This window comes from Carcharodon carcharias, chromosome 5 (genome assembly GCF_017639515.1).
Source record: "Carcharodon carcharias isolate sCarCar2 chromosome 5, sCarCar2.pri, whole genome shotgun sequence".
Taxonomy (NCBI): Eukaryota; Metazoa; Chordata; class Chondrichthyes; order Lamniformes; family Lamnidae; genus Carcharodon; species Carcharodon carcharias.
Window position 1 is genome coordinate 164,471,620 of NC_054471.1, and position 22,271 is coordinate 164,493,890.

At 43.6% G+C, this 22,271-nt stretch overlaps 1 protein-coding gene across 2 annotated transcripts in view; it reads left to right on the forward strand.

The window, feature by feature from the left end:
- The first annotated feature begins 7,519 nt into the window (after positions 1-7,519).
- The window catches only part of colec11 (collectin sub-family member 11), a 41,413-nt gene continuing 26,661 nt past the window's right edge, over positions 7,520-22,271 (forward strand). The window contains exons 1-3 of one of the 2 annotated variants that reach the window (XM_041188265.1): positions 7,520-7,865; positions 9,145-9,300; positions 21,242-21,313. In XM_041188265.1, the coding sequence (XP_041044199.1) occupies positions 9,171-9,300; positions 21,242-21,313 (202 nt within the window). In that variant the 5' untranslated portion in view covers positions 7,520-7,865; positions 9,145-9,170. The remainder of the gene's footprint in view (positions 7,866-9,144; positions 9,301-21,241; positions 21,314-22,271) is intronic. The other variant, XM_041188266.1, reaches the window with a different exon arrangement.

Below are 22,271 nucleotides of genomic sequence, written 5' to 3' on the forward strand. Positions count from 1 at the left end.
GGGGTTGGGGGGTGGTGGGTTGGGGGTGGGGGTGGTGGTGGTGGGGTGAGGTTGGGGGGGGAACAAAGGTATCGGGGGGTTGAGACTGGGAGGGGGGGAACGAAGGTGTCTGGGGGACGTTGGGAGAGAAGGAGGGTTAATGGGGGAGAAGATGGCAATTGGGGAGGCAGGTGTAAGGAAGGTGAAGGGGAATGAGTGTGGAGAGGGTAAGGAGTCCGGGGGAAGGAAGGAGTGGGGAGGGAGGGAAGAAGCAAGGGGGGGAACAGAGTCCGGTAGGGTGGGGGGAGAGGAGGACTAAGTTGGGGGGAATCTGAGGGAGGGAAGGAGTTCTGGGGGTGAAGGAGTTCCAAAGGGGTAAAGGGTCCTGAGGGGAAGATGTCCAGGTGAGCGTGCAAAGGAAGGCTCTGATGAATCCATGACTGCCTCCTGGGAAGTGAACTGAGGGTGGGTTTGGTACGAAGGAATAGTGAGAATGACTGAGGGCAGAGTGAAGCGGTAGGGTGAGGGCTTGATGGTATTGGTAGAAGGGAAGGTGAGGGTGGTTGGTGGGGACCCTGAGGCAGACACGAACCCTTGGGGTGGGAATGAGGAGGTCAGAGAGGTCAATGTGGATGGGGGTGGGATTTTTGGGAAGGAAGTGAATGTGTATGTTCACATGACATCCACGAAAGAAAAGGGCTGTTGCTGGTAGGTCATGGAGGGGAGGTGGAAGGCGTTTAGAGGAGATTTGATAGCGATGGGGAAAAGGAAATGGGTGACTGGGGAGGGGAAAGGATGGGGGAGCGAAAGAAAAATTGTAGTACTACCATGCTGTCTAAATTGAAAGTGAAATGAGAGTTGTGTTGGGTGAGATCAGGTGCTGCACGGGAGTGCGATCAGTGGGTGGATGGAGATGCAGGTCAGCTCAGATGGTCAACTGAAAGTGAACCCCAACAGGCAGCATTGAAAATGCTCAGGATATTGAGGTGAGTGTGATACGGGAAGGATCTGCCTGTGTGGGAGAGTGAATGCACGAGGCTCCACAAGGCCCTGCCACATACACACACACACACTTCTCCCTCCAGAATCACTTGTGGGCAGGCTGCATGCAGCTGAACTGCTAGTGGGGGGGATACAGTGGGAGAACTGGCGAAGTCAGTCAATGAAGCTGAAAGACACCATTACACATTATTCAGTGAAAATGAATACATTTCCAGAATGTAAAGTGACAAAATGTGTTCACCTGTGTAACCAACTGTGACCAGAATTTCTTAACTTTTGAAAGCCGTAGATTTATACTTGCTGCCCTGACATCCACAGCAAGGGTGGAGACAGCCTGTGCAGTGGTTGGCCCCGTTGCGTCTGATGCCTTCAGCATGGGTCTTCTGGAGAGCCGAGGCCTTGGAGGCCCTGGCTTGCTTTGGCTGTCCTCCTGTGGGCCGGCTGCTCCCTCTGCAGTGACAGAGGACGAGGTTGAGAGGGTCACAGGCAATTGGGATTCGGAGGGAGTGGACAACCTCTGAGATTCCTGAGTGGATGACCCAGGGGTGTCCAGCCTGATGGCCCTGGCCTGATTCTTTGAGGGGAAGGAACACCAGGGAGGATGTTGAGGTGCCCTGTTTCCCTCTTGTGTTGCCACTGCAGGAACTCACCCATGGCTCCTGCGATGGAGTGCAGGTCTGTGTGCATCTACACGTCCTGCTGGACCAGGGTCTCTATGGCACCTGCCATCCTCCCCACCGGAGACCTCCATAAGTGCACATGTGTGCACCCTTTCATCAGAGAGCAGGAAGAAGCACTCATCTGACTCTGGTGCCACTCTGTTGAGGGTTTCCAAAGCTCTGCATGATGTTTCCTTGCCTTCTGCTGACTCTCCAGGTTGAGTTGGAAGGACGAATCCAGAGGCTTGTCATCTGACTCGGACCTCACAGATGCCTCTTCCTCAGCAGTCGTCCGAGTGCCGGGGAGCTCAGCTGAACCCGTCTTCTCCTACTGTGGACATGTGTCTGGTGGTCATCAGATTATGAACCCGAGCCTGCTCTAGATATAGGTCCCACTGAGGTGTGAGTCTCTGCTCTGGTGGGGGGTGTGGGTAAGCGCTGTGATGGGTCATCCAGGCTGCTTATTTCCACTCTTCAATGGAGGTGGTGTCCTCTTGGCTGGAGGTGAGGACTGGCTGGCTGAGAGTGTTGGTCACTTAGCGGAGCTCCCTGTGAACCAAAGTTGAGATAATTAGTGCATGACAGCAGAGTCAAAAGCAAGAGAGAAAGCACTCACATCAGCATTGAGAGAAGGGTGATGTGGTGCAGGATCCTCATGTGGATGTTCGCCGCTGACCTCACCCTCACTGCAGGCATGGCCCACGTCCTCACTGGTCAACACGATGGCACGCACCTCAAACTGAGTGAAGGGCCTAATGTGGCCACTCCACCTCCGCTCTGGGACCTCTCCCTGTTGATGTGAGCAGGTTTCTCCTGCATAAAAACAGATAGAGAGAGTGTGAGCAGGACACATGGCACTGCATGGAATGTTTGTGTGGTGAGTGGAGGCATGGATGGGATGAGGACATTAGCTTCAGAGGATATGAGCCTGATGGAGATGTGAGGGTGTGTGGGTGAGTTAGTGGTGTTGTCCCTTGAGGTGTGAGATCCTGTGGATGTACGATAGATTTGTGAGCGTGTGAGTTGAGAATGATGAGAAGAGTGACTTACCCTGGCGGAACAGTTGAGAGCATTCATCCTTTTGCGGCACTGGGTAGCTGTTCTCTTTGGCAGGGTATTGGCACTGACCACTGCTGCCACCGACTCCCATGCTGGATTAGTGATGTTGCTGCCCATCCTCCGCCCAGAGTAGGGTTGAAGATATCACGCAGGCCTCCATGGTGCCCAAAAGGTGCTTGAGGGATGCATCGTTAAACCGAGGGGCTGCAGTGCTCTTGCTTTTTGGGGCCATGTCTTCTTTGCATGACATGGGCTGGAAGCACTGAGAGGGTGTGCGCGCTGGGGCTGCACTTTAAATGTGGCGCCTGGCGTGATGAAGCAGTAAGTGACAGGCGGATGAGACCCTGCCGCCATGGAAACGGCATGTTTCCTGGGAATGCATAATTAATGCGGCGGGCTTGGGTGTGAGAAGCCACCATCACAGCCGACAGGTAAAACGCCGTTTCTCCTGCCGGTACCACTCTTCGTGAAGATTTGGGATGATTCCACCCATTCTCAGTCCTTGCTACATCACCAAGTGGTATCCCATTGTATGTGAGCTCAAGATGAGAGTATAGGCAGGTTCTTCAATCATACAGACGTCATAGGCAACTGTGATCCTGCCTTGGAGTGTCAGCTTTCCCTTTGTTACAAGAGTGGCTACACAAAACTATTTCACTGGCTGTGCACAACCCTGAAGCCATGAAGCATGCTATTAAAATGCAGTGATGTACATCCAAAACTACTTTGCATTATTCATAAGAAATAGAAGCAAGATTAGGCTTTATGGCCAATCTATCTTATCTCCACCTCCCTGCTCTCACTTTAGCCCTTGGTTCCCTTATTGTTGAGATATTGTATCGATTTCAGTCTTGAATATACTTGATGACCTGAGGTAGAGAACGCCAAAGATTCAGAGCTGTGGAATGATGGATGAGTGCTGGACCAATTCCTGATCTGCTCAGCTGGCTCAAGGTGCCGAAAGGCTGTGGTATTTTCTTGTGGGGAAAGGAAAGTTGGAGAGCGGAGAGTCGAGCATTGGCAGTCAGTGGCAGCCAGCTTTTAGGGGCATTAGAAAAGGTTAGGGAAGAAAGGAACTGTTCCGTGCACCCCCCTCCACCCCCACCTGGAAGGACAGTTTTCAAGGCCAGATGGGAGAAAAATTATTAATTAACAAATTAAGTGCTCATAGTCAATCTCATCGCTTCTTTGCTTTGTTTATAGATTCACAGCAAAATCAGATACATGCAATTCATTTTAAACTCTTAACGGTGCAGTCACATTTGTATATACAAATTATGGAGCTCCGTGATTTTATAAAATTTATTATCATCAAGCCTGAGAATATCTCAGTGGGTGAGTTCCAACAACAACAACTTGCATTTATATGGCACTATTAACATAGAAAAGCACCCGAAGTCGGGATGTGGAAGCATAGTCGGACAAAAATAAAAACTGAAAAATTCGCCTAAAAGAAAAAAAAATGAAATCCTCCCATGCCTGGTCGCAGAGCGCCTAACCAATTAGGAGTGCTGTTTGCAATGTCAGATAATCTTTATGAGCAGAGATGTGTGGAATGTGTACTCTACACAGGAGGGTGTTCAGTTTCTATGCAACTGTAACTGTATATTGATTATGGACAATTTGTAATGGTACTCAGTCACATACTTCTGATGGAATTTTCTCAGAATTGCAACAAGTGCGGTAGCGGGTGGGTAAAATGGAGTCCTACCTGCTGACAAAAATGGCGGGTTTTCACACCGTATTGTCCCGAACTCGCCTCATTATTTAGTCACTCGCCCGAAGCATGCCGTTTCCATGGCGAGTGGGCTCTCATTCACCTGCTAGCCATCACCCCACTGTTGCATCACGCCGGCCGCCATCTTTGAAGGGCCAGCCACCAGCAAAATGCTCATTGCCACCATCTCACCACTGCTGTCCGGGAGACATGGCCATCAAAGGAAAAAAGATGACAGCCCCCCCGCTTCAACGACAGGTCCCTCGAGTGACTGCTGGATGCCGTGGAGGCCCACGGTCATGTGCTTTACCTCCCTTCTGGCCACAGGATAGACAGCAAAGTCACCAACCCAGCTTGGGAGGCGGTGGCTGCGGTGATCGGCACAAACGCCCTGCAGAGGAGGACAGCCACCCGTTGCCGCAAAAGGATGAACGATCTCCTCCGATCCGCCAGGGTAAGTCTCTCTTTTCATTACTCCCAACTCTCACACTCACAAACCCATCACACATCCACAGGGCCCTCACTCACTGCCAGGCCAAGGCACATCACCATTCACTCTTTCACATACACTGCTATTGCCCTCATTCCATCCTTGGGATCACTCACCACCCACACAGGCCAGGCATATTCATCATTTGGCCCAGCAGGCATTTTGATGCACTCTCCCCATCTCTATCCGTGCAGGACAAATTGGCTCACAACAGGAGGGAAAGGTCACAGACAGGTGGAGGGATGCCAGAAATCAAAATTCTGACAATTCAAAAACAGAGTCATCCAGCTGGCCAGCAATGACCGGGACCGGTGTTGACCATGAGGTCGTCGCTGCTCTACCAAGTGAGGATCCAGCAGTGTAACATTCATCAGACAACCATGCTGTGAGTGATGTGTCCACTTTCACAGACCACTACCATGCACTAATTATCTCCCCTTGTTTTCGCAGGCACATCTGCCAAACAGCCGACAGAGTCCATGACCCAGGGCCTCCAATCAAGCTTCGAAGAAACCTCTGAGGTGGAATCTGAAGTCCTGTCACAGTACTCACCCACACGCTCCACCAGCGCAGAGACACGTACCTCGGTGGGACACAGTTTAGAGTGTCCTCGGGATCACAATCTGGTGAGCACATCACGCTTTCTGAGCCACAGCAGGCAGGGGCAGGGACTTCCCAGGTCCCCGACACTCGGAGGACTGCTGGAGGCCAGAATGTTGCTGGGTCCAAGTCAGATAACGAGCCTCTGGAATTGGTCAGTCTTCTATGGTCTCTTTAGGCCATCAGGCATATAGCTAGGCCACCAGGATCCATGATCCTGACATGGTCCTCCAAGGCTGGCCAGCACTTGCGTCTGGACACCCTCTGCCCTCAACAGTCACCTCTGGGGCCAGGCATCAGTTGCCCCCTCCCTGGCGCCCCTGAGGCCTGTAAACAACAGGGGAGCTGTGGTAAATGCAGCTCCTCACTCACCCCAGTTCCCCCAAAGTGAAGGTTGCTGCCAAATGCACGTTGCCTGTGTGCGGTTGTGAAACACTTTGGGGTGCTTTCCCGCTGACATGGACGGACGATACGGTGGGGTTCCAAGATCCAGGCGGGATGGCCTTTTAATTATATGCTAATGTATTACAATTAGCTCCTCGCTGACCGATGGCGGGAAATGTGGCCCACCATTGGCAGGCTGAGCGGATCGCGACCTGCCTTCACACCATCTTAAAGAAGGTCACAGCATATTTTCTGCGCACGCCACCTATCATGCCCGCCACCAGCGGGCTTGGAAAAGTCCGCCCTTCATCTCAGAAAGTCTTTCTTAACTTCCTCCTGCGTAAGTGAATTACTTGGCCAATGACCTATAATCCTACAGCAAGAAAAATCCATCTTTGCTTCCATTTATCTCAGGTAAGGCAATCCCCTACTGTACAACAGAAGCAGCTTTTATATAAGTTATTGTCTTGTGATTTCACAATGTTGTTCGCTACTGAACTGATTTCCCTACAAACTATTTTTCTCCTCAATGAGAAATACAATTTTCTTGTTATTTTTCTGTACCAAACAGATGAGGCAGATGCCAAGCATTCTGGGAAATGAAGTAAAACCATTTGCATTTATTCTTTAAAAAAAAAATCCTTCCATTGTTTTTCTCATTTTGTCCTCTCTTCTCCCTGCTTAGTGACTCCTGCTGGGTTGTTGTTCCACAGATATCCTTCCCTAATCATCAACTGTGGCTAGACAATGAATATCAGCAGGCCATTTGACTGTAAAGGACATTACAGCTGAGTTTGATCAGCATGTTACTTTTCAGCAGGTGATCACTGGATAGTGACCAGAAGCAGAAACCCTCAATTATTTTTCCTCACAGTAGCTCATGCAGCCGAAGTCAATTGTAGTACTTCAAATGTGAGAAGTCAATGCAGATTTCGAATTAATCTAAGAACTGTTTGGCCTGAGTGGTTTAGTTTTAGACTGAGCGATGATTTAAATCTCTAGCTGACTAGGGAACACAGGAGATTTTGACTAAAAAAAATGGAATTTATTCAATTAAATCTAGTAAATTAAAACCATTTACAGAAAATTAATAGGTTTAGATGTTTTAACATTCCACCCTGTTATTATTATCTTTTATGCCCAGCATTATAAAGGACTGTGTTTTTGTTTTCCACTGGGACATTCAATATAGGGAGTGCATTTGTTTTTAAATGTTTCAAAGAAAGGGAGGTTCTTTAGCGTCTGCTAATCTGAAAATGGAATCCTGTATTCCTAGACTTCTTAGCACACTCATTACAAGTTTTATTTCTGCGTGTATACATGGAAAGAAACAAATGACTTTCAGGAACAGCTATTCAACAAACAACCGAAGCTTGACCATGATCTGGGAGTGCTGAAAATGTTACCATGGGAAAAAAAAACATAAACATAAGATGTTAGGGAAAACAGTGGTTCAATCCAAATAACGTTACGTTAACTTTGCACCATGAAAAGCCAAGAAAATGTCAGTAAAATCCTTGGTAATTTTCCCAACAGAAAATAAATTCAGCCTGAACGTTATGCCACAGGGGAAATCACTGAGAGTTTGTTCCTATTCACATTGCAAAAGCCATTTGTGTGTACAATGGAAAGAGTTTGATATTGAATCAAAAAATATCGTGTTTGAAGTTTAAAACAAAAAAGCACATATCAAAGATTGTTTTTGGTGCTATTCTGCCTTGGATTTTCCCATAGACTCATTTTACAGCTGCAAACTTCCCAGCTGACATTTGTCAAACAGGATGTTTTTTATGGGTCATGCTTACAATTTTGCTCTTTGATTTGCTGAACTGGTTCCTTGGGCTGGCTATATTAACGAGTCAACCTAAAAAACTGTCAAACATTGGTAAACAAGAGCAGCAATAAAGTTCATCTGTGTGATGGGAGAGAAGGCTCAGGATGATTCCTTGCTCACTGCTCTGTCTTCCATCATAAGGTAAGAGGAGTTTTCAGTCTGCTTTTGGTTCCATAGTTTGCTAAATATCTGCAATACTAATTTCCAAAGGACAGTCCTTGTTCCTGGTTGTTAGAAGACAGGGGGAGGGAGCACATTAACAGAAGAATGTAAGGACAAACAGATTTATTTCAGCAGTTGTGAAGATCTGTCTACAGTATTAGAGTGCTCTAAATGAGAATCAATTAACTCTTAAAATGCTTTGGAATTTGGGCAATGCTAAAATATTAACCATTTTCCAAGAACTGAAGTTGAATATAGTGATAGGCTTTTTTTTTCATGAACTGCTCAAAACACTTTGAGAACTCGAGGACTTGGATTAATTTTAAGCAGTAAAATGTCATCCTGACCGTAATCTTAAATAGCTAAAAATATGTTCTAGCTTTATTTGTAGAACTTTTAAACTGAAGTATTCGGCCTGTTTGATTTATGGTTTATAGACTCACTTTGAATTTGGGCATTATAACTTTTCTATTAATGTTATTTACTAACCAGTTTGACTATACTTTATAAATAGAAAAATCAATGTGTAGTCCCATGACACTGGTTGAAATAGATTATGATCAGATAAATTCAGAAGTAGTCTTTAGGCCCTAGAAATTCCTGTGGTAGTCTGCTATTGGCACAGCCCTGAGTGCTATGAAACTTCTGCCTGTGTCATGTTATGCAGGAACACTTAGCACTGGGGCAAGGTTGGAGGGTGGGTGGGGGAAGAGGTGGTGGGGGTGCTGGGGGGGTGGAGGGTGGTTTCTGTGTTGGTGGTGGAACTGGCGGGAATGCTGGCGGATGACATCACCTCACTTGTCCTTCCTTGTGCCGTGAAGTCAGCACAGAGGGGGCCAAGTGCAAGAAGCTCACATGACCACTGCGACAGAATTTTAATTAAAAGAAATGGGGTTAAAAACCTGGCATAACTGAGCCCCAAACTCCTCTGCCACCGACGCAGATCAGGTGGTTTTTCACAACTGAGGAATATCAGGGTTTAAAGAACATCAAACTTGGAAAATAAAAACCTGAAGATTGACAGAATAAAGAAAACCACAAACAAAGTGTGCTACAGATTTGAGGACTAGTGGGGGAAGACGAAGTAAGAATAGGAGAGAAAATAGGCTGAGAATTTTGCTTTTAACGCAATGAGCTTGCAGACAGCAGGAGAGTGTGCAGGGATATTTTAAACACTACTAGTATTTAACGAGTTAAAAATGTGTTTGTTTCATCTCAGTACTGTGATAGTTATTTATAAAAGAATTTGTGTCTTTAGGAGTCAATGAACCTTTTGTGGACATTATGAACAGTGGACTGTTTTTACTTCTGTTCCAAATTGGCCTGCTGTTCCTGTCCTTGCTCAGATCTGGAGAATCTCAACATATAGCGGATGAATCATGCTCAGTACAGATCCTAGTCCCTGGTCTGAAAGGTAGTTGCATGTTCAGTTTAAAAGTTTGTGATTTTTCAAGTATATAGAGTGCATTTTATTTCTGTTGCACTTCTCACTAAATTAAATTAAATTGCATTAGCACTGCAATTAATGCCATTATATTTTGTTGGGTGCTAAACAAGCAGTGGCGCAGAGTTTTTACAGGGTGCAACAAATGAAAATGGATGGAGACTACTGGATGACTTATCTAATAAATCCAATACCCGTTTGTGAACTAAGCAGTACAGATAAAGCAGTTCGTTATCTGTGCTGAGTTAGTTGATGTTAGCCAAGGCAGCAGTAGAGGTGATAAAGCTGCTGCAGCCCACCCCTGATCACTATCCAATGAGAGCCAATGTGTATGGATGGTGGTTGGGGACAAGATTGTGTTCAACAGTAATGCACCTCACGGCTGACATTCATTATCAGGTACACCTGTGAGAAAAGGCCACTGGGCAAGATAATGGAGTTTGGTTGAATCCAATTCCTAATGTTAGGCAGCAACTTCAGATAAAAATAGGAGGAAATGAAATGGATGGAAAAATGGTATGTGGCTATTATAGCTGATATTTGTCACATTCATGTAAAAATGCAGTATTAAAAATCAAGTATAAATTGCAGTACTAATAGGAGAGAGACCAGCTTTTCTTGGTGAATTCAAAATACTTAGCCCCAGTCGTTCATGCAGAGCTATCACAAAATCCTCGAATCCACTATATGTGGTGAGACACACCAGTCATGCTACTATAATTAGAAGTGTGAAGGTGACTCTTTAAGGTCAACTTTGTAACGAATCAATATTACTTGTGCGGCTCAGCTAATGCTAGATGCACTTTACCTATTATACTTGTTCAGTTTCCAGGGCTTTGCCATGCATGTTCATATACAAGGTGTATGATGGTAAATCTTCTGTGGTGATGACTATGCACACATATGATCAAAGAGTGGTAGTATTCGAGATTTGGAGAAAGGAGTGGCACATGATAAATTTAATTCAACTAACACAACTGAGATCTGTCACATATGGCATTCTGAACATTCACAATTTATGTGAATTTTATGTGAATTCACAGTTTATTATTTAAAGATTACACTAGCCACTCGGGATGCCCTTGTAAATTTATTGACGTTGATGCTACCATTACTGCCTCCTCAGAGGTGACAATACATTGGTCCTCGAAGACCATTCTGATAAAGAATATGAGCTAATTGCCTCTGGCAGCAGGTGGACATATCTTTTTTTTGCTGTCGTGCAAACAGGGAGAATTTTTTTTTATTCATTCACAGGATATGGGCTTGGCTGGCTGGGCCAACATTTATTGCCCATCCCTAGTTGCCTTGAGAAGGTGGTGGTGAGCTGCCTTCTTGAATTGCTGCCGCTGTGGCGTAGGTACAACCACAGTGCTGTTACGAAGGGAGTTCCAGGATTTTGACCCAGCGACAGTGAAGGAATGGTGATAAATTTCCAAGTCAGGATGATGAGTGACTTGGAGGGGAGCTTCCGTGTGGTGGTGTTCCCATCAATCTGCTGCCCTTGTATTTATAGATGGTAGTGGTCATGGGTTTGGAAGTTGCTGTTGAAGGACCCTTGGTGAATTCCCGCAGTGCATCTTGTAGATAGTAGACACTACTGCTACTGTGCATCAGTGGTGGAGGGAGTGAATGTTTGTGGATGTGGTGTCAATCAAGCAGGCTGTTTTGTCCTGGATGGTGTCAAGCTTCTTGAGTGTTGTGGGAACTGCACTCATCCAGGCAAGTGGGGTGTATTCCATCACACGCCTGCTTTGTGCCTTGTAGATGGTGGACAGGGTTTGGGGAGTCAGGAGGTGAGTTACTCATCACATGATTCCAAGCCTCTGACCTGCTCTTGCAGCCACAATATTTATATGGCTAGTCCAGTTTAGTTTCTGGTCAATGATAACCCCCAAGATGTTGAAAGTGGGGGATTCAGCGATGGTAATGCCATTGAACGTCAAGGGGCAATGCCACTTGTCAGCCCAAGCCTGGATATTGTTCAGACCTTGCTGCATTTGGACATGGACTGCTTCCGTATCTGAGGAGTTGCGAATGGTGCTGAACATTGTGCAATCATTAGCCAACATCCCCACTTCTGACCTTATGATGGAAGGAAGGTCATTGATGAAGCAGCTAAAGGTGTTGGGCCTAGGACATTACCCTGATGAACTCCTGCGGTGATGCCCTAGAGCTGAGATGACTGACCTCCAACAACCACAACCATCCTCCTTTGTGCTAGGTATGACTCCAACCAGTGGAAAGTTTTCCCCCGATTCCCTTTGACTCCAGTTGTGCTAGGGCTCCTTGATGCCACACTCGGTCAAATCACAGAATCACAGTGCAGAAGAGGCCCATCGAACCTGCACCGACACGTGAGAAACACCCGACCTACCTACCTAATCCCATTTACCAGCACTTGGCCCATTGTCTTGAATGTTATGACGTTCCAAGTGCTCATCCAGGTACTTTTTAACCCGCCTCCACCACCCTCCCAGGCAGTGCATTCCAGACTATCACCACCCTCTGGGTAAAAAAGTTTTTCCTCACATACCCCCTAAACCTCCTGCCCCTCACCTTGCACTTATGCCCCCTTGTGACTGACCCTTCAACTAAGGGGAACAGCTGCTCCCTGTCCACCCTGTCCATGCCCCTCATAACCTTGTACACCTCGATCAGGTCATCCCTCAGTCTTCTCTGCTCCAACGAAAACAACCCAAGTTTATCCAACCTCTCTTCATAACTTAAATGTTTCATCCCAGGCAACATCCTGGTGAATCTCCTCTGCAACCCCTCCAATGCAATCACATCCTTCCTATAATGTGGTGACCAGAACTGCACACAGTACTCCAGCTGAGGCCTCACTAAGGTTCTATACAGCTCCAACATGAGCTCCCTACTTTTGTAATCTTTGCCTTGATTGATAAAGGCAAGTGTCCCATATGCCTTTTTCACCACCCCACTAACATGCCCCTCTGCCTTCAGAGATGTATGGACACACACGCCAAGGCCCCTTTGTTCCTCAGAACTTCCTAGTGCCATGCTGTTCATTGAATACTTCCTTGTCAAATTACTCCTTCCAAAGTGTAACACCTCACACTTTTCAGGGTTAAATTCCACTTACTGCCCATCTGACGATCCCATCTATATCTTCCTGTAGCCCAAGACACTTAACCTCACTGTTAACCACCCGGTCACTCTTTGTGTCATCCACAAACTTACTAATCCTACCCCCCACATAGTCATCTATGTCGTTTATATAAATGACAAATAACAAGGGACCCAGCACAGATCCCTGTGGTACGCCATTGGACACTGGCTTCCAGTCACTAAAGCATCCTTCTGTTATCACCCTCTGCCTCCTACAACTAAGCCAATTTTGAATCCACCTTATCAAATTACCCTGTATCCCATGTGCATTTGCCTTCTTTATAAGTCTCCCATATGGGACCTTGTCAAAGGCTTTGCTGAAATCCGTATAAACTACATCAGCTGCACTACCCTCATCTACACACCTGGTCACCGCCTCAGAAAATTCAATCAAATTTGTTGGGCATGACCTCCCTCTGACAAATACTGCCTTTGGCAGTCCAGGGCAGTCACTCTCACCTCAATATCACTTCAATGTCCCTGTGCTATCTGAATTCATTTCTTTCCTGATTTTCCATCTGATCTCTTGCATGTTGATAGAGTTTTAAGGAAGACTATCAATCATCTTCATATCATGCTAGCACGGGGAATTGAAAAGATAAAATTTGTGGAAGATTTCAATATCCCAGAGGTAAAGCAATCAGTCCAATGATAAGAATGAGATGAAAGTAGAAGGTTTTTTTTTTTCTTTTCTCCTTTAGTTTCCTGAATCCATTGACTCTTTCCATCCAGCTCACCCTCAACTTGTCATTTTCAAGGGGACCCTGAAGGCTATTTGTCATTGTGGGTGGGGAGAGCCAGGTAGAGGCACATAGTTGAACAGAATACTGTTCTAATCTAACACTTACAGAATTACAAAACCAGCAGTCACTGAATGCAATTGGCAACACTATCCCTACCTTAAATTCCCTTTCTATCAGCAAAATAAAATTTGCTGATCCTCATAAGCCAGGTAATTAGACAAAGGGAAATTGATAGCATTCCAAAACCTCTGAGCCAATAAGTGACAGACTAGGGAAAGGCTATTGAATTTTATCATGAACAAATATAAGCTAATGTAAATTGGATCAGGAAATATGCATGCATCATGAAGGGATATCTGTTGCAAAATGTAAAAACAAGTAGATGTAAGTTTACTAATTATACTTTGAAAATATCCAATCAATATGAAGGTCCAGGATGGGTAACCAAATATTAATTTGTATCTTGAGCAGCTTTGATTATGAATCAAAATTTGTTTTAACCTTGTATCACTCACAGAATATATTGCTACACTTTTTTTCACTCTAAAGAAAGAAACTGCCCTTACACAGCATTCTCAGGAAATCCCCAGTCTTCATAGACAATTAATTATTTTTTGAGGTGTAGTAACTATTGCGTAGGCACAACTAGTGATCAGTTTGTGCAGGGCAAGGACCCACAAACAACAATGGTTGTGTTGGTTGAGAGAGGAATACATAGCAGAATTCCAGGAGAACCCACTGCTCTTTACGTTGTCCCAAGAGCTGTTTTTACAAGCTGTTGGACAGGCAAACAGGGCCTCAGTTCAATGCCTTACCTGAAGGACAGCACCTCCAAAATGTCAGTACCCTCTCAGCAGTGCAATGATGCGTCAGCCCATCATGGGCTTAAGAGTCAAAGTGCTACTTCTGAGTCACAGCTGACACCTCTCGCTTTAAAAGAACACCAATAGTTCAAAGAAGAGCAAGATGGATAATTACATAGCTAAGGGCTCAAGCTATAATGAAATATTGAAGAAACTGAATTTGTTTCAAAAAAGGAAAAAAAATAAAGACTTGTATTTATACAGCACTTTTCACGGCCAGCAGATGGTGGTGCACCTGTGGAATTTTCTACCATTGAAGGCAATGGAGGCCAAGTCACTGAATATGCTTAAGAAGGAAATAGATTTCTGGACTCTAAAGGCATCAAGGAGTATGGGGAGAGCACGGGAGAACGGCGTTGAGATAGAAGATCAGCCATGGTCATATTGAATGGTGGAACAGACTTGAAGGGCCGAATGACCTACTCCTGCCCATTTTTTTTATGTTTCTATGTTTCTAAAATGCTTTACAGCCAATGAAGTTGTAGCCACTATTGTATTGTAGGAAACACAAGCCAATTGCAATCAAAAGCTCCCACAAACAGTGATGTGATAATGACTAGATAACCTGTTTTTTTCTGATGTTGATTGAGAGATAAATATTGGCCAGGACACCAGAAAGAACTCCCCTGCTTTTCATTGCTTTTCAAAAAGGATGATTCCAAACCTAAGGGCTCAAGTTATGAAAAGATAGTTATGAAGCTGAATTTGTTTCATTACAGAAAAAAAATTGAAAAGGGATATGATCTATGTTCTTAAAAGATGAAGTAGGTCAATAACTTAGATTTAAGCAAGTTATTTAATTTATGTAATGATATACCTTACTGCTAATGTGAGAGGCTCAGGACTAGCTTTCAAGCCTGTCCAGTCCAAAATTGCAGATCTCTTTAAAATAAACAGAGCCACTATAGGGACACTGATACCTCCTGCCCCACAGTAACATCACTGGCTCTGGAGGGAAGGAGAACCAAAATAGTAGATGGAGCAAAAACAGTAACTTGCATTTATATAGCATCTTCCATGTAATAAATATTCCAATGTGCTTCAAAGATGGGCGTAAGGAAAAGTGACACTGAATCAAGAAGTCAAAGGATTTTTTTTTAAATGGGAGAAAGAGCAGGAGAAGGCCATATGATTCCTCAAGCCTGCTCCGCTTTTTAATAAGATCACAGCTGATCTTCAATCTCAGTTCTATTTGCCCGCCCCCTTCCCATATGCCTTGGTTTTCTCAGAGTCCAAAACTCAGTGATCTCAGCTTTGAATATACTCAATGACTGAGCATCCATAGCTCTCTGAGGTAGAGAATTCCAAAGATTAATAATGCTTTGAATTGTTTCAATCCTAAACACCTGATCCCTTATCATGAGACTATGAACCCTACTTCTCGAATCTCCGGTCAGGGAAAAACAGGCTCTTAGCATCGACCTTGTCAAGCTCTCTTGGAAACTTAAATGTTGCAATGAGATCATCTTTCATTCTTCTAAAACTGAGAGAATATAGGCTTTTTCTACTGAACCTCTTCTCAAAGGAGAATCCTCTCATTTCAGGAATCAATATTGTGAATCTTCATTGCATCCTGCATATGGTACAAGTCAGAAACTGTGCACAATGCTCCAGGTGTGGGCTCCTCAAAAGAATTAAACAATTGCAGCAAGCCTTTTTTACTCTTGTACTTCAACCCCCTTGCTATAAAGACCAACATAACGTTTACCTCCCTAACTGTTTGCTGGACATTTCTTACACAAAAACACCCAAATCCCCCTGAATACAAACATTAAGTAGTTTCTCATCATTTAACAATATTCAGTTTTTCCATCTTCCCATCAAATTGAAAATTCTTATTTCCAAAACATTATTCTCCATCTACATACGAACATATGAATTAGGAGCAGGAGCAGGCCACTCAGCCCCTTGAGCCCGCTCCGCCATTCAATAAGGTCATGGCTGACCTGATTGTAACTTCAACTCCATATTCCCACCCACCCCCGATAGCCTCACCCCCTTGCTTATCAAGAATCTATCTAACTCTGCCTTAAAAATAATCAAAGATTCTGCTTCCACTGCCTTTTTGAGGAACGGAGTTCCAAAGACACTCAACTGTCTGAGAGAAACAATTTCTCCTCATCTCTGTCTCAAATGGGCAACCCCTTATTTTTAAACAGTGACCCCATGTTCTAGATTCTCCCACAAGAAAAAACATCCTTTCCACATCCACCCTGTCAAGACACCTCAGGATCTTACATGTTACAAACAAGTCACCTCTTACTCTTCTAAACGCCAGCAGATACAAGCCTAGCCTGTCCAACCTTTCCTCATAAGACAACACACCCATTCCAGGTATTAGACTAGTAAACCTTCTCTGAACTACTTCTAATGCATTTACATCTTTCTTTAAAAAAGGAGACCAGTACTGTACACAGCACTCCAGATGTAGTCTCACCATTGTCCTGTAAAACTGAAACATAATCTCTCTACTTTTTTATATAATTCCCCTCGCAATAAGTTATAACATTCTATCAGCTTTCCTAATTACTTGCTGTGCTTGTGCACTAACCTTTTGTGATTCATGCACTAGGAAACCCAGAACCTTCTGCATCTCAGAGCCCTGCAATCTCTCACAATTTGAATAATATGCTTCTTTTTCATTCTTCCTATTAAAATGGACCTTCCTGTTCACTCAGATAGCATACTTACATCCCTTTGCAGACACATTGGCCTGAATTTTTGTCATGTCAAAGAGGGTCTCCAGCTTATCCAAAATGGTGCCAAAGGCCCGAATCCAGAAGTCCCGTCCATGAACCCAGCACCTACCATTTTCACCAGGGAGGGAGGGAGGGAATAAATTCAGGTTGTAGTTTGCATATCTGTGGTTCATGTAACAGTGCAGCTGCCTTCAGTCAGATCCAAGTTTTGCTAGTGGGATGTCTAAAACATGACTTGTGGGCTTTAGACCTTTCAGGAGAAGGAGTTCTTTGGGGAGCCAGGGTACCCTTTTTGATAGTTCTAGGGACACCTTTGGGGGAGGTCAGGTGCCTTTTGGTAGATGTCAGGTGCTTTTTGGGAGAGATTAAGTGCCCTCTGGGATTGTTAAAAGTAGACATGAATGTGTATAAAAAGTGGGTAAATTGATTGGAATTGTTAAGCTGATTAGGGACATAGGACATGGGAAATAGGAGCAGGAATAGGCCACTTGGCCTGTTGAGCCAGCCCTGCCATTCAAACAGATTGTGGCTGATCATCTAACTCTAAGCCATTTTTCTTTACCATCCCCGTATCCCTTGAGATCATTAGTATCTATTGATTTCTTCTTGAACATGCTCAATAATTAAGCTTCTACAGCCCTTTAGAGAATTACAAAGATGCACCACCAACCTAGTGGTTGGAACTGTCAGGCTGTCAAGGAAACTGTAAAGCTGTTGAGGCATTTAAATCTCCTGGCTTTTAATTTTTGAAAAAAAACGGCAGTTTAAAAAAAATAGTGCTTGCTATTTCACTCTGTATGTTGACATAAGCCTGAGGGTTAGCATTATAGGATTTGGGCTGCATGACTGATTTCACATTATCATTATCACAGTAGGGTGCCTGTCAGTTCACAGATTGATTGACAGTTCCAAGTGCTTATAAAGTCTTTGAAGTGGAACCATGAATACAAATGCTTGTTTTTATAAGGAATTTAGCTGAAGGATAATAATGGAGTGAAAGGGTTTTTTTTAAAAAATTGTGAATTCATCAATAGACACATAAGAACTTTATTTCTTTCCATCCCAACATGGGTTGAAAGGCCTGCACATGGTGGGCACTGGGTGAGCTGGTTATGGAGGGTATAAGGGCAAAGGGTGGTGGGTGGGGGGCTTGAGTTGGCACTAAGCTGGCATAGAGGATATAAAGGCTCATGGGTGGAGGGGCATAGGTTGGCATGAAGGTATGGGTGGGTGGAGGGCATGCGTTGGTATGGATGGGGCATGAGGAATGTGTGAGGGGTGAGGACTGGAGGGATGTTTTATTGCTTTTCTAAAACTGGGACAAAGCCCCGAATCACTGAGCCAGGCCTATTGCACAGCCAGCTTCTGCACCCAGCAGCCCCGATGTCTGCTTCCGAATTCTTTATGGAGGTGGTGGACCCAATTCCAGTTATCACCTGCACCCCCAAGAATCAAAATCCAACTGTCCAGGGCACTTTCTCCCGAGTCAGGTTTGTGGAGCTAGGAATTTTCCTGACTTCAGAGCGAAATTTCAAGCCTTTGTGTCCTCCTCACAGATTATTTTCCCACCTAGCTTTATATCATCAGCAAACTTGGACACATTATACTTGGTCCCTTCATTTAACTCATTAATATAGATTTACAACTATGCATTTGAGACCACGTACAGCACTGATCCTTGTGCCACCCCATTTGTAAACCGCTTGCCAACCTGGAGATGACCTGTTTATTCCTACTCCCTGTTTTCTGTTCTTTAAGCAATCCTCGATCCATGCTAACATACTAATCCCAATCTCAATGAACTGTTATCTTGCGCATCAACATTTCATGTGGCACCTTATCCAAATGCCTTCTGGAAATCCAGACATACTGCATTCACCGGTTCCTCTTTATCTGCCCTTCTACTTACATCCTCAAAAAGCTCGAATAGATCTTTCAAATATGAGTTCACTTTCATGTTGGCTTTTCCTAATTGTACAATGATTTGCTAAGTGCTCTTTTTCCACTTAATAACAGATGCAAGCATTTCCCCCACGACTGATGTCAGGCTAACTGGTCTGTAGTTTCTGTTTCTCTCTCTCTCATTTCTCTTTTGAATAGCACTTTTACAGTTACAAGAAAGAAGGAGTGTTATTTTAGTATTAAAACACATTTTTATAAGATAGACACAAATGCTTTTGAACAAAATAAATTCCCTTAGAATTTCTTTCATTTTTTAAGGTATGAAAGAATACCTGCTGTTTAAACACTACTCAGTGCTTCAGGAGCCTTCTTTGATAAGTGGTCCATTTTAAAAATTAATGGCTTTATTTGAAGCTCATTAATCTGAGGAAAGTGGAGATCGTGAGGAGTTGCAACTGGTTTATATATCTGGGAATGTATGCGTTAAGTAAAGGGAGATACAGTAGATGCAAATTGAAATGTTTCTCTGGCTAGAGAAATCACCCTAGTAAATCTGCATTGCACCTTTTCAATGGCTTCAATATCCTTCCTATGAATGTGTGCCCAAAACTAACCGATAGATTTACCATCGTCTCTTGCCTTTATAATGTACTACCTACAGTTCTGCTTTTAAAAATGTTACCCACGTCTGTCCCTCAATTCCATTGAGAATGGCACCTAATTAGGTTATATTCCCATTCTGTTTGTTTCCTCAAAATGCATGATTATATTAAACTACATCTACCACAGTCCATTTACCTAATTCGTATTTGTCCTCCTGTTTTCTTCCTCAGTATTTGCTATGCCTCTTAATTTAGCTGTTCCAGAAAATGCTGATATGTATCTCTTTTTTCCCATGCTCAAACCATTTATACTCACGGAGAAGCAAGGAGCCTTAACACATCCTTATGAGACACCAGTCTGAGAAACATCCACTTACACGGATCCATTTATCCATATCACCATTACCCTTAATTTCCTTAACCTTTGAAAAAAATTCTATGTAGCATTTATTAAATGATTCTTTAAAGTCTAGATAATTCATATCCACTACATTTCCTTTCTAAATATGTTCAATCATTTCCCTAAAGAATTTGATTAATTTAGAGAAGCAGAAGCATGACCTATCCTTTACAAACTCACATTGACTATCCCTAATTGGCTCATGGCTTTCAAAGTGTTCAGTAATGATCTCTTATCATTGTCTTGCAGCTAGCCTGTTCCTTGATTTCCTCATAACATACTGACTTTGGAAACTGTCTGAATGTACTCCACGAACTGCTCCCCAGTTTGACCATTGTTACTATCGTGCCAGTATACTTTTGAATCATTATTCCAGTCATATTATTTCCGCGAACCTATTTGGATTGTCCACAAATGTCTTTTTCTGCTTCTTTCTCACTGTTCGGTGGTCTATAACGCCACCATATATTCTTTCATAGCTATTATTATTTTCAGTTTAGTTCAGAGAAACTCAGTCCGAATACTACCTTTGATGATATCCTTCAGTGTATTGTGTAGCAACTCAGAGAACAGAGTTGCCAACACTGAAATGAGAGAGTAGTCTGTGCACAGTATTAGGACATGTACAGTGAGAAGAGTGCAATGGTCAGGGCATGGCCATTATATTATATGGAGGGTGATACCTCAAATGTTAATTCAATGGGTTCCAGCTGGGAACAAGATTATACAGAGGATAACAGCTGAGATGGTGGAACTGCTCACTTGAATAGAGTGACAGAGCTTGCGACTAGCAACATGACAGGAATATGAGGTTTGAAGTGAAAATGAAGAAATAATTTTGAGTAGAATGAGAAAGCACAGGTAGGTAATTTGCATAATGATAATCGTGGCATCTTTGGACTATTTTTGGACAGACAAAATAAAAAATAAATTTTAAAGTCCTTTTTTTAAAACAAATAACCTGTTCTTCATGTTGGCAAGGTCTGTAAAATAGTTATTGTTGTTTAGGTATATGAGCCTGGTATATGAGCGAGTTTCTATATCAGCTGGCTGAGGTGATATTAAGATATCTGTTCCATGATGCTTGTGATTATAATTAAAATCTAATATTTAAGCACTAATAATTTAATCCCTAATGTGATAATTACCCTGCAATGTACAGGTAGCAGATTACATTTTCAATAAATGATAATAATTACAGTATAACATACAAGCAGCACAGTTTATATTCCAATGTGAATTATATCTAGTGTAGTACAGAATATGTTGCCAATATGTGAGTAATCCCAATGTTTCACACAGGTAATAGATTGCATTCCTGCTGTGGAAATAATTGCAGAATAATTGGGAACAGGCAATAGTGAATATATGACATTTTTGCCTATTTCAACATCGGCTATTTTCTGATCTCTCAGACTGAGATTGCCACTTATGCACTGCTTGGTAATGATCCCTGAATTTCACCTGGCTCAGTGAATGGCAAGGAACCTATTTACACACACAAGTGTATTATTTCTCTGTAGCTGTTTTGCCAACAAGGGTGATGCTGTCACTTTATATTGTGTTACAGGTGAACCTGGGGAAAAGGGGGAGAAAGGAGAGCCTGGAAGGCTAGGAAAAGTTGGCCCAGTTGGACAACCAGGTGACTAAAACAAGATTTTCTACAATTATAAATTCTACATTGAAAGGTGACTTGTTTGTATAATATAAAATGATTTGTAAAATGCTAATATTGAAGGTTAATGTATGTTATAGCTGTAGAAAGTTTAATTGACTGCTTTCATTTTTCAAGGGTTCACCAGTCTTCCCAGGTTCTAGTTCTAAGAGATAGTTATAATCTCTGCATTAGTTCAGCCTCTCTCATTTTCATTTTTTCCTCCAATATATCCATTTTGCTACTTTATAATTCAGCCAACATATTGTGAGCAAAGTGCAAAATATTGTGGGGGCTAAATTTGATAGCCTCCAAAAATAGATGCAGGGATTGCAATGCATGACACTGCAACTGTTGATTCTAATGCAGTCAACACACCAATTTATGCTGCCTGCTCATTCCTATCAATGATTTCAACATTCCCAATGCTCACTGTGCTGTTGATTGCAAGTGGCTGGCCAGCATAGCTTAATGGAGAGGAGCATGAGACTTATGCATGAAGTGACTTTGACCTGGGAAACACCAAGGAATGGCACAACATGGAAGAGAGTAGGTTCCAAGGCTTGTGGACTCTGCAATGCAGCCTTGGTGAAGGAGGTGGAAAGGAGGAGAGATGTCCTATATCCTTAGAGAACCAGGAGGCTCTCCAGTGCACTAGTAGGCACTCCCATTCCATTTGGAATGCCTTTATCAGTCCTAGAGCTGCACTGCAGTGTTAAACCAGTGGCTGCAACATGACTGAGGGGCGACTGCTGACATTCAATGGGGAGGACTGCAGACAGCCTAGCCAGGTGATATTGAGCAGCTCTGGTCCTAAAAGGCCAGCTTCATACTTTGCTGCCTCAGAATGGGCGGCAGCATTTTAGGCTGACTAGCCGACAGGCAACAGCAAGGGCACTGGCAGACATGGCAGTGGTATGCAGACCACTGGTTTCATCCTGAGAGA